Genomic DNA, 15887 nt, shown 5'->3' with positions numbered 1-15887 from the left:
TGTTCTTTTATACCAGTCCCGTGCCCTCCAGGAGGATAGCTCAGCTTCACCCTACAAGGAGAGGGGCCTCCCTGTAGGGCACCAGGGCATTTGTTCTGTGTTAGAAAGTTTATATATATATATATATATTATATATATATTATAAATATATATATATAATTTTTTTTTGCTCTGTTACTTGCACATTTACAGTTACCTCATTTTTCCCATGTATGTATTTGGAAAAAAAAAAAGGCTAATATATAGAGAAGAAAAAAAAATCTTAAATCTCTAAAGTGTTTGTTTTGTTTTATTCCATTCCATTGGAATCATATTGGTTTGTAGCATTTAACATAACTAGTATGTTGTATTATATATGTGTATTATACTGATTGAAATTTTTAACAGATTTGTACTTTTTTTAAAATGAAAGTTGCTAGTTCTGCTTGACCAAGTAGTGCAATCATTATTTTTTTTAATGTTGTGGCTGATTTTGAGAGGGATATTCACTAATAAATGTATGATGTATACCAAAGAGGGCAGGGTAGTCTCTTCTTTTGGTGAAGACGGCACTCTCAGGAAGGCATATTTTTCTCCCCGCTACACACACATTTCATAAAAAATAGATATTATCTGCTCATCAAGAGCTAAGAACGTATTACCTTAAGATAATCGGAACATGAAGTTCATATGGTTGAGAAAGGTTTTAATAGTGACTGGATGCGGTGATTCTCAGTGGTATAACTAGATTACAAAGTAATCACAAAGGTGACCAAGTTCTTAGAATTCATCATGATTGGCTCCATAACGAATTTCCTGTGAGATACGAAGGCCAGGGTCTTTTAAGGGGGTGGGTACTGTAAAATAATTCTGCTCTTGAAACTAATTTGGATCCAGATTTTAAAGTGTTGGATCAGTAAAATTAGAACATGTCCAACATCTCCGCATAGTTTAAAAAAAACATCCAGCATATAACGTGGAAGTTTCAACAGCCATTTCCATGGCAGAGGAAATAAAGTGCAACTGAAGATTTGTGGATATTAGTGTACCTTATGTAAAGCCTTCGGATACCATTTTCAGTGCTGGTTGAAGCAATTCGTTCTCTAAAAATGAACAAAATAAATCTTTCACAGCTCAAACAAAAGTTTGTGTTTGTTTGTGGGATCTCTTTGGACAGTTAAATATTGGTTAGATTTTGGAAAGTAACATACACGGCAACAAGAATAAAAAAGTGCCTAAAGCAGCAAATTTGTGTACCTTGGAACAAATTTGTGGATAGGTTAGGTGCCATATGGAAAGTGTTTAATACTTTTATTTTCAGAGCAATGGTGAGACACAGGGCTACATGTTGTGCTTGTGATCTTTCCAGAGACAATTGTGATGAGAAATGGGAAGCTGGAATGGATGGGCTATCAGCCTGATGTAGCAAGTGGTTCTTATGAAGCCTCATTTGCGGAGAGCAGTGTTTCTCAATCTTGGCAACTTTAAGATGTGTGGACTTCAACTCCCAGAATTTCTGGGAATTGAAGTTTCATTGCTGGCTGGGGAATTCTGGAAGTTGAAGTCCATACATTTTAAAGTTGCTGAAGATGAGAAACATTGGCATAGAGAATTAAGGTGCACCTCATCCTATATCCTACAGTCCTTAGGCTGACTCTGTAGACACCAGGCTTTAGGCTCACTCTTTCTGGATGCATTCTTCCTGGTCATTCTTTAAGTACCCCTTTCTCCCCTTTTGTGTTGTTTCCATCAATAATGGTTGAACTTCACTCCTTGAGATAAGATTCTATCTCCAGTCCTTGCCCCCTCCCCAATCGTGAAAATATTTTTGTGGCTACCGGTATCTCTATAAGTAGGCTGCTTGCATCAGTTTTTAATACTGCATAGTACATACATAAAACATGTATTTTTACTCCTGTGCCAAAAGAAAAAAAAATACTGCAATAGGTAAATTCCTGCTTCTTTGTGGTTTTTCATAACTCAGTAGCAGCTGAGACAATACAGGTAGTCCCTGGGTTAAGAACACCCAGGTTACAGATGACCCATAATTAAGAATGGAGCCTACTGTAGCAAAATTCAAGTTAAATACACAATGATTCAAATTATACACACAAGGGTTTGAGTTAAATACAAAATACTACTTATACAGTATTATACATTAATACTGTTCTGTCTTATGTACAAATTCAATTTAAGGATAGACCTTGGGGACAGAACTTGTTCTTAAACTGGAGAGTACCTGTACATCCAAAGTAGGCAAATGCACTTTCAATGCAACCTGCTTCTCAAGGTTATTGTAGGAGTGAAATGAAGGGAGACCTAGGTAGACTGCCCTGAACTTCAGAGTAAAGGTGGAAAACAATATTACTATTTACTATAGTAAAAATATCAAAACAGGATTCAGTTTTCGTGTTAGTCTTTCCCTGGGTTCCTGGAAAGGAATAGCATTAGTAACCTGCCTTTTAGAGTTTAATGGTACAGAATGAAAATATACAGTACTGTGCAAAAGTTTTAGGCAGGTGTGAAAAAATGCTGTAAAGTAAGAATGCTTTCAAAAATATATATTGTAATTATGTTTATCAATTTACAAAATGCAAAGTGAGCAAACAAGAGAAATCCAAATCAAATCAATATTTGGTGTGACCACCCTTTGACTTCAAAACAGCATCAATTCTTACACATGCACACTTTGTACACTTGCACAAAGTCAGGGATCTTGTAGGATTAGAGTCGGGTGTATGATTAACCAATTATACCAAGCAGGTGCTAATGATCATCAATTTCATATGTAGGTTGAAACAGTCATTAACTGAAACAGAAACAGCTGCGTAGGAGGCTTAAAACTGGGTGAGGAACAGCCAAACTCTGCTACTAAGGTGAGGTTGTGGAAGACAGTTTCATGTCACAGGTCATACACCATGGCAAGACTGAGCACAGCAACAAGACACAAGGTAGTTCTACTGCATCAGCAAGGTCTCTCCTAGGCAAAAATTTCAAAAAAACACTCGGGTTTCAAGATGTATTGTTCAAGCTCTTTTGAAGAAGCACAAAGAAATGGGCAACGAAGACTGTAGATGCAGTGGTCAGCCAAGGAAACTAATGTGGCAGATGAAAGACATCATCCTTACTTCCCTTTGACATTGGAAGATGTCCAGCAGTGCCATCACAGAACTGGTGGAAACCAGTGGGATCCAGGTACACCCATCCCCTGGCCAGAGAAGTCTGGCCAGAAGTGGTCTTCATGGAAGGATTGTGCCCAAAAAGCCATACCTCCCATGTGGAAACAAGGCTAAGTGACTCAACTATGCACGAAAACATAGCAACTGGGGTGCAGAAAAATTGCAGCAGGTGCTCTGGACCGGTGAGTCACAATTTGAAATATTTGGCTATAGCAGGAGGCAGTTTGTTTGCTGAAGGGCTGGAGAGTGGTACAATAATGAATGTGCAGGCAACAGTGAAGGATGGTGGAGGTTCCTTGCAAGTTTGGGGCTGCATTTCTGCAAATGGAGTTGGAGATTTGGTCAGGATCAATGGTGTCCTCAATGCTGAGAAATACAGGGAGATACTTTATCCATCATGCCATACCATCAGGGAGGCATGTGACTGGCCCAAATTTATTCTGCAGCAGAACAACGACCCCAAACATACAGCCAATGTCATTAAGAACTATCTTCAGTGTAAAGAAGAACAAGGAGTCCTGGAAGTGATGGTTTGGCCCCCAGAAGAGCCCTGATCTCAACATCATCAAGTCTGTCTGGGATTACATGAAGAGACAGAAGGATTTGAGGCAGCCTACATCCACAGGAGATCTGTGGTTCTCCAAGATGTTTGGAACAACCTACCTGCCGAGTTCCTTCAAAAACTCTGCAAGTGTACCTAGAAGAATTGATGCTGTTTTGAAGGCAAAGGGTGGTCACACCAAATATTGATTTGGATTTCTCTTCTGTTTGCTCACTTTGCATTTTGTAAATTGATAAACAATTACAATATATATTTTTGAAAGCATTCTTACTTTACAGCATTTTTTCACACCTGCCTAAAACTTTTGCACAGTACTGTATATATACACACATACATAGCAAGCACTGCTAGCTGAATTCTTCCCTCAGAATTTGGTTCCTAATATTGACACATATTAAGAGCTGTGCCAGATCAAAACAAAACTTAGCCTAATATTGTGTTCTCACACTGGTCAACCAGAGATCCATAGACTGCTTACAAACACAACAAAAATGGCAACTATACAGGCCTGGCTGTGCCCCTCAGCAATGGGTTTCAATGGCTTTTCATCTGGATGGGAAAATGGGTATTATCACTAGTCCATGAGTTTGCCCAATGTCCTTTTACAAACCATACAAATTATTGGTAACCCTCTCATAGGAATTTAAATAATAGAATGATGGAATTAGAAGGGACTGTAAGTTTAACCCTCCATAGTGTGCCAGAAAACCAATTAAACTATTCTTAATTCTTAAGTGGTGGCTTCCAGTCTCCTTAGAACTTTCCAGAGATGGAGAACCCACTATTTATAGGTAAATTCTTCTATCAGGAAGATCTTTATATTAAAATGAAATATAGGCATCTGCATCTTACACTTGTTTCTTATCCTAGTTTGTATCAAAGAAAAATAGTTCCTGACCATCTTCCTTATAACACCTTTTTATGTACTGGAGCATCTTTTCCAGACTGAGCATCCCAACCTGTCCTCACAGGGCATGTCCTCAAGTTCCTGTATCATTTTTGTTGCCTTCTTCTGAATCTGTTCTAACCTGTCAATACCCTCCTGAAACGTGCATTTCAGTATTCCAAGTATGGTCTTAACAGTGCAGAATTGAGAATACTGTAAGGGCATCATGGGTATGCAGCTGGAGAAATGGGTTAGCTCTTCTAGCATCTGTCCTACGCTGCTGGCTTACGTTCAGCTTGTCAGTGACCATACCCTTCTCCAGTGTTGTGCTTCCAAGCCATGTATCCCCCAGTGTTTATATGTGCTCTATTCCTCCCTAAATGTAATCCCTTAAATTTCTCTCTGTTGAAGGATAACTTTATTCTTGTTTACAATTTGAGATTTTTGAATAATTATTGATGGACCTTCTCTTCAGCCAAAATATCTGTATATATGTACATACCCATCACATTATTCTCTTTTGGGGTAAGCAGCATTATGCAGAACACAGAAAAGGAGTAAGAAATAGCAAGTCAAAGAAATTAAAGGCATGAGATAAGAAAAATACTAAAAGCAAAACGGTTGACTATACATGTTTTACTTCATACTTCCTACCACCATGCACATACACCATTTCATAAACAGCCGTTTTTCTTTTAGTTTCTCATCTCTTGAGATTCTCATCAATTTCATTCACCCATGACTTCTTGGTCTTCACCTCCTCTCAGTCCATTTTTTCTTCCTTCATGTAGTTCTGTTATTTGATCCTTATTCATTCTCTCTGCATGATCAAACTACCTCAACATACCCTGGTATACAGCAAATTAATTCATCATTAATTTATTATTTCAGTCTCCATTCATCTTGAGCCTACAGGTGCACACAAAAGTTTAGGCATCCCTGGTCAAGTGACATCTCAATGAATGAATCCCAAGATGAAGAAATGGCTTATTCATTAACTTTGTGTCACTTCATTCAGCTTACGTTTCTCCTGAGATGCCCAACTCTCAGTTCAGTATACTGTATCAAAGTGGACAGTAGTATGCTCTAGTACATTGCTGTTTTTGCTTCTTTCAACTAATGTTTATTTCTCACCACAGACCACACAGGTACCCACTGAATATTTACACATCTTAACATTTCTCCAGACACTTCTCAATCTTTAGTAAACATTCTAATAAATTAATCTACGCCCTATATTTCCATTTATGTATATGTAGCTATCTTTCACTCCATTTTCTTCTGTCAAACACAACTGTATTGGGTTTTGATACACTTAATTTTCAGGTCCATGGTCTTCCTTGAATCAAACTATCAATCTAACATTCACTGCAAATCATTCAGGTTCTCAGTCAACAACATGGCACCATCTGTATACAAAAGTACATGTACATTCACATTCCCAACAAGCACACCTCTAACTTCATCACAAACATTATACATGTATATACAGTGGTGCTTAAAAGTTTGTGAACCCTTTTGAATTTTCAATATTTCTGCATAAATATGACCTAAAACATGATCTGTTCTCCACACAAGTCCCAAAGCTAAAGAGAACCCAATTAAATGAGTCAAAAACATATTTATGCAGAAAAAAGTTCACAAGCTTTTAAGCAACACTGTATAAATACATTAAACAATCAAGGATACATCACATATCCTTGGTTTCCTGCTCAATGCTGAACCATTCCCTTTATTCTCACACATTTTACTTCCATCATGTAGCATTCATCAAATTCAGCAGCCAACCTTATTCAAGCAAAACGTATGTAATTCAGGTCAATTCATTTTTTCATACATTTTTCCTACATCAATAGCATACACACTTTTTCACATTCATACATTTCACAATTTTGTGAAATGTTATTTCTCACTCTTATTTCTCATTGTTATTTCTTACACCTTTTCGATCACTGAACACATTCCCAGGCACACTTAAACTAATACTGTTGTGGTTTTGCATTCAGTCTTGCTATATTTCCTCCTGTATGGGGAAACATTATTATTACAGGCAGCAAACAGAAATGGTTCACACACACACAATCAGGCACAGATGCAGCTTCAAGCCTCATAAGAATTTCACATTCATAGTTTAACATATCTCTAATTACATGATCTGCTTTACCACTTTCCAACAATCTCATAGCATTGCACTTCCTTTTCATCACTTTTTACTTGGACTAACAGTATTTGTTTCAATTCCACATTTCAAGGTATCACTATCACTCTCATACAGATCTTTAAAATACCCCTAGCTTTCAGCTCTTTTTAACCACTTCCAAAACAAATTTTAATTTTCAATATTTGTTTTTGCATTTTCTTTGCTTCTTTTAATCCTAGCTTGTAACTGCTTGCAATTATCTTTTTCTCTCTGTACACATTATGCAGTATCTTTCATCCCTATCAATTTTTCATTCATTCTGTTGGAAGAATAACCTGTATTCTAATACTTTTCCATACAGGACTCATTGTTTCTCTTTTTGCAGTCTTTCTGTTACTATTATTTCTTTCATGTTTTCTTTTCCTTCATTTTCCTGCCAAGATCCAGTCTTGACATAACCCAAACATGGTTTCACATTCAGAACCTCTCATCACTCTTGTAACCTTAACCAATTCTCAGTCACTCATCATAAACAATCAAATCAGTGTGCCTTTAGAAATAAATTTATTCTTTTGCCATGTTTATAAGTGGTTTATTCTAAACTGCTTACTCAAAACAAATACTTTTTCTAAACAGATACTTACCAGCTAACCATTCTCATTCATTCTTGGGTCTCTGAATGGCCCAGTCATTTTTCTGTATTCCCTCATCTTGCTTCCACCCATCCAGTCAAGATACCTAGCAATTCTTTCCGCCGACCCTCATCACATTCTTTCATAATGTTGCACCATTCTTCTCAAACCTCATTTCTGGTTCTTCCTGTATCACCATTTACTGGAGTTTAACATGCAACTACCACCAACTTGGAGATACATTTTGACATATTTTAGCTGTTTCATTCATTGTTAAACCTAGACTTTCACTTCCCTGGATATATTCATCAAGATCAGACCATTTATTTATTTATTACACCCATCCCCTTTGAGTTTCACACACACACAATGTGCATATTTTTCTTTCATTAGTTCGTTCATATAGTTTACGATTTAGCTCTTATATTGTCACTATATTGTGGATGTCACCAGATAGGCCCATGGATATTGACCTCTACTGTCCCTCATGGCTTTTGTTAACTGAGATGCTCACATAATGCCCTTTAATAAGATAGGGGAGATATAAACAGGTATGACTAGTTATCAGTCCTAGTCATACCTGTGCCACATGCGGCATTCTCTGCTAGCAGTAAGGATGATATTAGCCAGTTTGGACACAATTTGGCCAGTATGCCACAAGTACAGCCAAAGCTCTTTTACAGCTAGCATGGGCACAATATTCTATGCAAGCTAGGATATTGAATCTAGAGAGACTACCTTGCAAGCCAAAATACTGTTGCTTCTATCCCACCAACATGCAGGCTACTGACACACACTCAGAATGCAAATTTATTGGTTTTCAAATTGTCAGTGAGTTATGGAACTTAATTTAGGTACCCATTATTTGCCTAAGTTCCTTCCTGAAAATATAAACTATCATAGATAACTTCCTTAAGTCTTCTGTAGAGAAGGAGGAAACATTAGAAAATCACTCAGGTTCTCTGGAAACTTAGCTTCCTTTAATATTCTTTTTCGTCCAGTCCATACACCTCTCTAGGAATTTGGTAACTTCCAATGCACACAAAGACTTTTTTCCACATTTCACTGTGCATTTGCATTAATTTTACACAATTTTATGTCTTTTGTCCTTGTTTAAGCAACATTTCCATCATCAAAAAGCTTTTTCTCCGGTAGTTGCTTGTCACTGCTCATTATCTATGCTGGTGACTTATTTTTGAGAAAACACATTCCCCTTAATTCTATGGCATATTAGACTCAAGATATATGAACTACAAGGGGTTTCTAAGCACTAATCTTAGTAAATGTATTTACAAAACTGCCAACCTATAGATCCCTCCAAAACGCCCTGCATGTCGGAAATAATGTTGTGCACATGGATGTAGTGTCAAGGAAGGTGGCAGCTGGAACTAGTGGCTGAACCCCAATTGCCTTGTCATTCAAACCTGAATATGAAGTTTGCTTTGCTTCAAGATTCTTTTTCCTATCCAAACACAACTAGCTGTCAAGGAGTGGAACAGCCTGCCTCCTGAAGTGGTGGGTGCTCCATCAGTGGAGGTTTTCAAGAAAAGACTAGTCAGCCATTTGTCCAGAAAGGTCTGAGGGCTCCTGCACTGGGCAAGGGGTTGGACTAGAAGATCTCCAAGGTCCCTTCCAATCTATGATGCTATGAACCTGGTTTCTCAGCCCTTGAATTAAACTTTTTGTTCCCCAGACCAGAATCTTGGGAAGGATATTGTGAATGCCCTTAGTTCAACCATCCTAAAGAAGGATGCTTTTTAAAAGCTTCTACTTTAGCTGCTCACTGAGGCCATGTCCATTTCTCAAATCTCACTGACAGATTTTCAGTCAGCAATATTGTTAACATAAAAAATGATTCAGTCAGTACAGACAAGCGTTTGAAGCAGGCACATGCTAACAGAAAGCTTATCAGTGTACTGGCAGATGATTAATATGATGAATGATCCCATGCATTTTGTGGTTGATCTAACCAGGACAACACTGCTGATGAATGGAAATTGGCCAGGACATTTCTTTAGCGCTGTGACAAAAGCCTTTGTGTAAATATTATGCTTATTTATACTTCTTTATCCATAAGGAGAAAAGATCATGGCTTCTTTAGAGGAAAAGCCCACAAGTGGGGTTTTGCTGATTTTTTTTTTCCTGGCCAGGAAAGAATTAGTACATCCTTTTCATCTCCATAGATGGTGGGCCTTTGAGAAGGAACCTATTTAAGGCTTACATCAGTTTTGTTGACAAATGTTTATGCAAAAACACAGCCATTTACTTGCTTTTGTCCTGTCAGGATTACTAGAAGGCTGGAAACTAGAGCTAGATTCAAGTAAGTTTAAGATGAAGATTTTAAACTCTACTGCATACATGCTGCCAATAAAAACAGAGATTATATCCTGATGCTTCTTTTCAGGTACTTGTTTTAAGTTCTCAATGCTATTTTAATGTTTGAGGGGTTTGGGGTTATTTTGGCCTTAAGTACTAAGCAAATACAGCCATCCACCTTTTGCTCAAGGTAAAACAAGCTCTGCTGTTACAGTTCCTGTTGGGCTTCCTTTCTAATTAGCTCCTAAAACAGGTCAGGTTTTAGAAGAACATACGGTTAGCTCCTAAGAAGCAACCTGTAGTGTGATGGTGGCCCACACAGTGATACGTGGAAGGCAACACCAGTCAATGTCAGTAAGACTTTTCTGCAGGAAACAGTGTTAGAACACACTAGGACATTTACTTTTTCAAGTTACCAATAAAATGCTTCATTTCAATTGGTGACGCTAACCCAAGTGGAGTACTGGAAGAACATGGAAGGCACCCACATAACCTGGTGAAGCAGAATTGAAATTAAATGGCAAAGTATTATTTTAGACAAAAAACCCTAAGCTTTATTAAGCACTGGTGAAATAATTACTCACTTTTGCAAGGTGCTGATTAGAACTGTATATGCTTTTAAAATAAAGGAAATGCTATGAACCGCACACAAATACCACACCTGTCTGCTAGTCATCAGCCCCTCTTTTTTTAGGCTTCCATGTGAAAAAACATAGTTTTCAGCAGTCAGTTCACAAAAGTTAATGCAACTCTCAGAGCAGCCACATATTTTCTCAGGAACACACAGAAGCCAGAAAAAACAGGAGATCCAATGCACTTCTTCCAAGTCATTTTTTTTTAAGTGCTCACAGTCCTAGTGTTGATACTGTATTCCACTGCAGTACCCTTTGCCAACAAACTAACCTTCAAGGATAGCTTTCAAAGAAAGATTAGTCATTTAGTTCCAAGATGTTAGCTGTAGTCCTTTCATTTCACATACCTCCCACAAAAGCCTCTGCAAAAATAAATATGAGCTTGAAAAGCAATTAAACCTTTCATAGAGTTAACCATATTCTTTAATATCAGCTAACACTATTGAATCTGATCTGCAAAATCCAGCTGACCAGTAGGTGACAGTAAAACAGACACTCTGCTGCCATCTAGTGATCATCCAGATTCCTGCAGTACAGATTTGGTCATCCTAACATTAGCATTACCCTTAAGTACAAATGGGGACCCATGGGAGATTATCTTTTTTGTTCCTAAATCATTTTTGCTTATGTTTGGGAGACAATATTAGTAACAGATACAACGCGTAGGATGTCATGCAACAGACCTTTTTCAATGTGGATATACAAAGGACTGACTAGAGCAGTGTTTCTCAACCTCAGTAACTTTAAGCCGTGTGAACTTCAATACCCAGAATCTCCTAGCCAGCATGACTGGCTGGGGAATTCTGGGAGTTGAAGTTCACACGGCTTAAATTTGTTGAGGTTGAGAAACACTGGACCACAGCCTTGTTTTACTTTAATCAGATTAGTATAGTTGAGAAAAGTGATCCTTTGTATTCTCATCTCCCAACCCAACCCTTTTACAAAATAAGCTGGAAGATACATGCCTTCAGCCCCAGGATGAAGAGGCAAGAAGAACGGATAGTTTCATTCAGCTGCCTGTCCCTTGTGATGTATAAAAATGTCAGAGTATATATATTTGTGTAAAAACAATGACAGAAAAATAAACAAACTTGGCTACTTCTATTACATCTATTTTGAAATCAAACTGCAATTATCACATTAAATAATGCTACTTTGGTTGCCTGAATGCATGTTTTTCATCATGAAATATGAAATAATTCTCAAAATGTCACTTTCTATGGAAAAAAAATACACCAATACACATATCTATTTTTCTGATAAATGCCTACAGACTAAAACCACAAATAGACTAGACTCTACAGAAAAGGGCTCACTCACCGAAAGGATAAAATATAAATATACTTGTAACTGCTGTTAAGATAGGAAGTCACTTCTTCATTACTTTCTTCTTCTTCTTTTCTATTTCTTTTGCTTTATTTCTTTTTCACTTTATTACTTTTCCCTATTCTTTTTTTTCATTCAAAATTTGTATTGTTATTTTATTGAAAACTTTTAAAATAAAAATTGTATGTATGTATATATGTATGTAAAAAAGGAAAGGGCTCACCAATGCTGTGCTTCACTGGTGTTCTACCTAAATACTCAGCATGCCCATTTCTCTTTTACACCATCATCAAAAAGGGGAAAAAAATAGAGCATAAAATTCTCAGCTAAGAATGTGATGCTTTCAATTTTTGGCAGTAGTTTGATCACCATTTAGCCTGTGACTATCATCAGATCTTTTAATACATATGGAGGAAAATGTATATAAGATACGCTTTAGTACATGTACACATATACCATCAATAAGGTCACCCAGACTCACTACACACATGTACACACATCCAGAGATCAAGTTCCTACTTCACAGTTTTCCTTTTAACTCAGTTATTTAACTGCTTTTTCCCTAAAACGTTGATGAGACATAGGGGAAAGCTAGTGTACTTCTGCTTCTGATCAAATCAAACAGAACAGAGACGGAAAGCCAAGTCTAGCAAATTAAAAGTAATACTGTACTGTGTGAGTTCTTGCCAGATTCCAATGCTACCACTTGCAGGAAGCAATATTATTTGCAAGTACATAGAAGCAAGAGGGCTGAAGGTTTCTCAGTCTCAAGAAGGGATACAAGTACCTAGTGGGTTTTATGTGCACGGTTTGTGCTTTTAATTTTTAGAAGCCTAAAAAGATTCTAATTTATATAAATTGCATTGTTTGCTAAAAAACAAGAGAAAAGGGTTTCCTGATCACATGAACCCAAATTGTAAGACAGAATAGACTTAACCTCCCTTCCCTTAGTAGAGCTGAATCCACACTTGCATTCAGAAGAGATCCTCTGGTAGAGGAGGCAAAAGTTGATCTGATTGCCCTTTTCTCCCTGAATCTCACACTGTTGGGAACTGCAAGAGAATCTGGAGAAACTTGTTATCCAGCTCCCCTCCTCTGCTGGGAAGCCTCTCCTAGACCCTAGTTCCTTTCATGGGGAAGAAAGTCTTGATCCAACTTTATGGCTATAATCTTATTTAAAAGAGCTGTCCGCGTGAGCTGTAAAGTCCTCTAGAATCCAGAGACACCAATCACAACATTCAGCTCATCACACCTGCAGCCTTTCAGGTGGCTGTAATACCTATCAATATTGACAAATGACCTTACTACTCACCTGGCTCAGCAAAGATTATGAGAGTCCACACTTCGATGCTGATTTCTCTTTTCTTTTCAGTCACTACTGCAGATTCATGAGATTATATTGGAAACATCCTATATTAGTACAGAAAAAGGCTCATCTCGAATGCAGTGAATGCAAGCATAACAGGCTGCAGTGAAGTCAAAAACAATGTCAAATCCAGAATGATGCTCTACTATGATTGTATGTCTGCACAGGTTGGGGCAAGCCATTATTTCAGACCGGTACATTTGGGCTAGGTATTGAAGAGGCAGTAAGACACTGACAGGTGTTAGCACAGGCACACTAGAGGCAGAGTTTATTACACTATGCAGCTAACAACCCTGGAGAAGAAAAACCTCTGTTGTTAAGAATATCAACAGCTCCTTATTTAGAAAAAAAAAATCATTGTTAACCCATTCTCCTTTGGTCATTACAAAGCAAAAGATATATTTAAAGTATTTTTACAGAGTGAGAAGCTGGAAGAAAATAACCTATCTGTCTCTCCCCAACAGGGGCAGATCTCAACCTGGCTCACAGGTATGGTTCTTTAGCTGTCAAAAGCAGCAGAACGTCAAATTTTCTAATGTCAAAATAATGGCGTAAATTATTTCCAATAAAAGCAGCATTTACCAAAAGCTGCATTTCTGACCCTCTCTTGGGACGCCAATTGTGGCTCTTCCTGTCTGCCCTCTGAATGTAAAAGGGGTTGAGTGTGTGCGAGTGTGCAGCTTCTCCTGCCAGTGCAGACACATGACGTGGCTGGCCAGGCCATATAGTCTCTGATCCCTCATTTGTATGCAGCAGTCTTTAAAAAAAATATTGTATTATAATAGGAATTTCTCTTTCCATCTCTGTATTTTGGATAAATGTCAATCGTCCGTAAGGTCTTGCACAAAAAGGACTTCCGTGTGGCTGAGTCCAGCTTCTTGCAGCGTGGGTGGATTAGGCCACTCCTCTGTGGGAAGGCAGGGCAGGACACGGCGGGGGAAATTGGCCTCAATCTGGAACTTTTCCGGGCTCTCTTTCAAAGAGAATAGGAAATCATGGATCACCTGGGGAAGTTATACACAAATGTTGGTCAAGGGATTTGTCTTGAAGAAGTATAATAACGAACAGATGCTCATATTACAACAGTACCACCAAAGACAGCTAGTTTGCAATGAGTAGGAAACGTTAAATGTCAAGATAGAGACCTCCAAGAAACCACATTCTTTGTTAAATAAAACACTTGTATGAGCAGTAAACCATTCCCTGGTTTAACAAAAAATCTAATGGCTTGGATCCAAACTTTCAGTGAACAAAACTTCACTAACAAGTTGCTCCTGCTGGAGAAAAGGGGAAGCTGATTTTTTTTTGGGGGGGGGGCAATTCTTCCTTCTTTCTACCATCCCCTAAAAGTTCCTCCAAATAATTGTACAGCACAGGGGTGGCATGAAAAGATATTCCATATCCAATCCATTTGCTTCCTTAGGGGCCTGGATGATACAATGGGATAAACACTGGATGTCCATGTGGGAAACTGAGGTCTAAATCCTTAATAAGTATCTCTTCTCAGCTTAACCTATTTGCCAGAATTCTAGGTCAGATAAGAACTGTATGATCAGAAGCACTATAAAAAAAGATTAAGAACGGCATTCTGCTTTGCTTCACACTTCATCTGAGCTCCACAATTTCCACACTGCTGTTCCATGTCTTAATAGCTTGCTGGTGTGGCAGCTTGAGGATTCAAATCTTTGAAGGTCAGTCATACAAAAACATTCATCACCCATAAGATTAGGATCCCCCCCCCTCGTTTCTTACAGTTAGAGACTGTGTAAAGTGAAACCGCCTCTCCACCCTGGAGTCATTGGGCATCTTGAAGATGATCTTAACGCTTTCAGGATCATCAGGATGTGGCTCTGGAGGAAGGCATTCAGATTTCCGTTCCTTCTCCTCTTGCAAAGTCTGCAGGGTAGATGGGAGAGGTGCATAACAAGCAGCAATTCAAGGAACATAGCAAAATCTAAACCTAAATACTGGTATCAGGGCAATGGTGCAGCAGTCAACAGATTTAAGTAGATTCTCAAGTCCCATTCCCTCTAGACCAGGGGCTCCCAAGCCTCCTTGGTTCATGGTACCCTTAGTGTCTCAGTAATTTTTCCATGGCACTCCTAGCAGTTCCTAAACTGTGTGTCTGGATGCTCTGCGGCACCAGAGCAAAGTCACTTACAGTTCTGTTTATTAAGTAGTAAAATATCCTGTTTGGAATAGCTTGGAAACTGCAGCTCTAGACACAAGATGAGGATTAAAATGTGGAAATGCAACATTCCAGCAAGAGGTTTTAACAACAACATAACCAATAAATCCAAGTTCAAGCTTCTTAATAATCAAATTCAACAGGCATTAAAATATGCAGTTGAATTTTTCCAATATATTCAATGAAACTTTGTTAGAAGTACAGTGGTACCTCGGGTCACGAACGCTTCTGTTCACAACCAATTCGGTTCACGAACAGCACCATTCGCAAAAGTTTGCTTCCGTTCGCGAACACCGGATCAGGTGACGAACAGGATCCGCGGCCATTTTCCCTCCCGTGACACGTGGTCGTGGCTTCCTGTAGGGAGGGGGATTCTCCCTCCAAGCAATAACCGCCTCCCCACCCGCCTTCCTGTCCTCCACGCCAGAAGTCGCCTCGAGCAAGGTTAGCGTTCTCTCTCTTCATACTGCACTGTACTGTATTTTGTTTCATATTTTTGTGGTTTAAAAAAAAATACATATGGTTCAGAATGGATTAACCGTATTTACATTGAACCTTATGGGGAAATTTGATTCGGGTCACAACCAAAATCGGTTGGCAACCACATTCGTAGGGGTCAGAACGGATTAACCGTATTTACATTGAACCTTATGGGAAAATTTGATTCGGGTTGCGACCAGA

The 15887-nt window shown here is 38.4% G+C and overlaps 1 protein-coding gene across 1 annotated transcript in view; it reads right to left on the bottom strand.

Annotated features, from left to right (window-relative positions):
- FAF2 (Fas associated factor family member 2) overlaps positions 1–15887 on the bottom strand; it is a 39445-nt gene that overhangs the window by 383 nt on the left and 23175 nt on the right. Inside the window, exons 10-11 of the mRNA XM_088133922.1 lie at positions 14771–14914; positions 12965–14022 (exon numbers count right to left, since the gene is read on the bottom strand). Of these exons, the coding sequence (XP_087990048.1) occupies positions 13840–14022; positions 14771–14914 (327 nt within the window). The 3' untranslated portion in view covers positions 12965–13839. The remainder of the gene's footprint in view (positions 1–12964; positions 14023–14770; positions 14915–15887) is intronic.

This window comes from Python bivittatus, unplaced genomic scaffold (assembly GCF_059951505.1).
Source record: "Python bivittatus isolate LINGU-HERP-01145 unplaced genomic scaffold, Pbiv_v1 ctg000080_np1212, whole genome shotgun sequence".
In the NCBI taxonomy this organism is placed as follows: domain Eukaryota; kingdom Metazoa; phylum Chordata; class Lepidosauria; order Squamata; family Pythonidae; genus Python; species Python bivittatus.
This window is presented reverse-complemented; position numbering and strand designations above follow the sequence as displayed.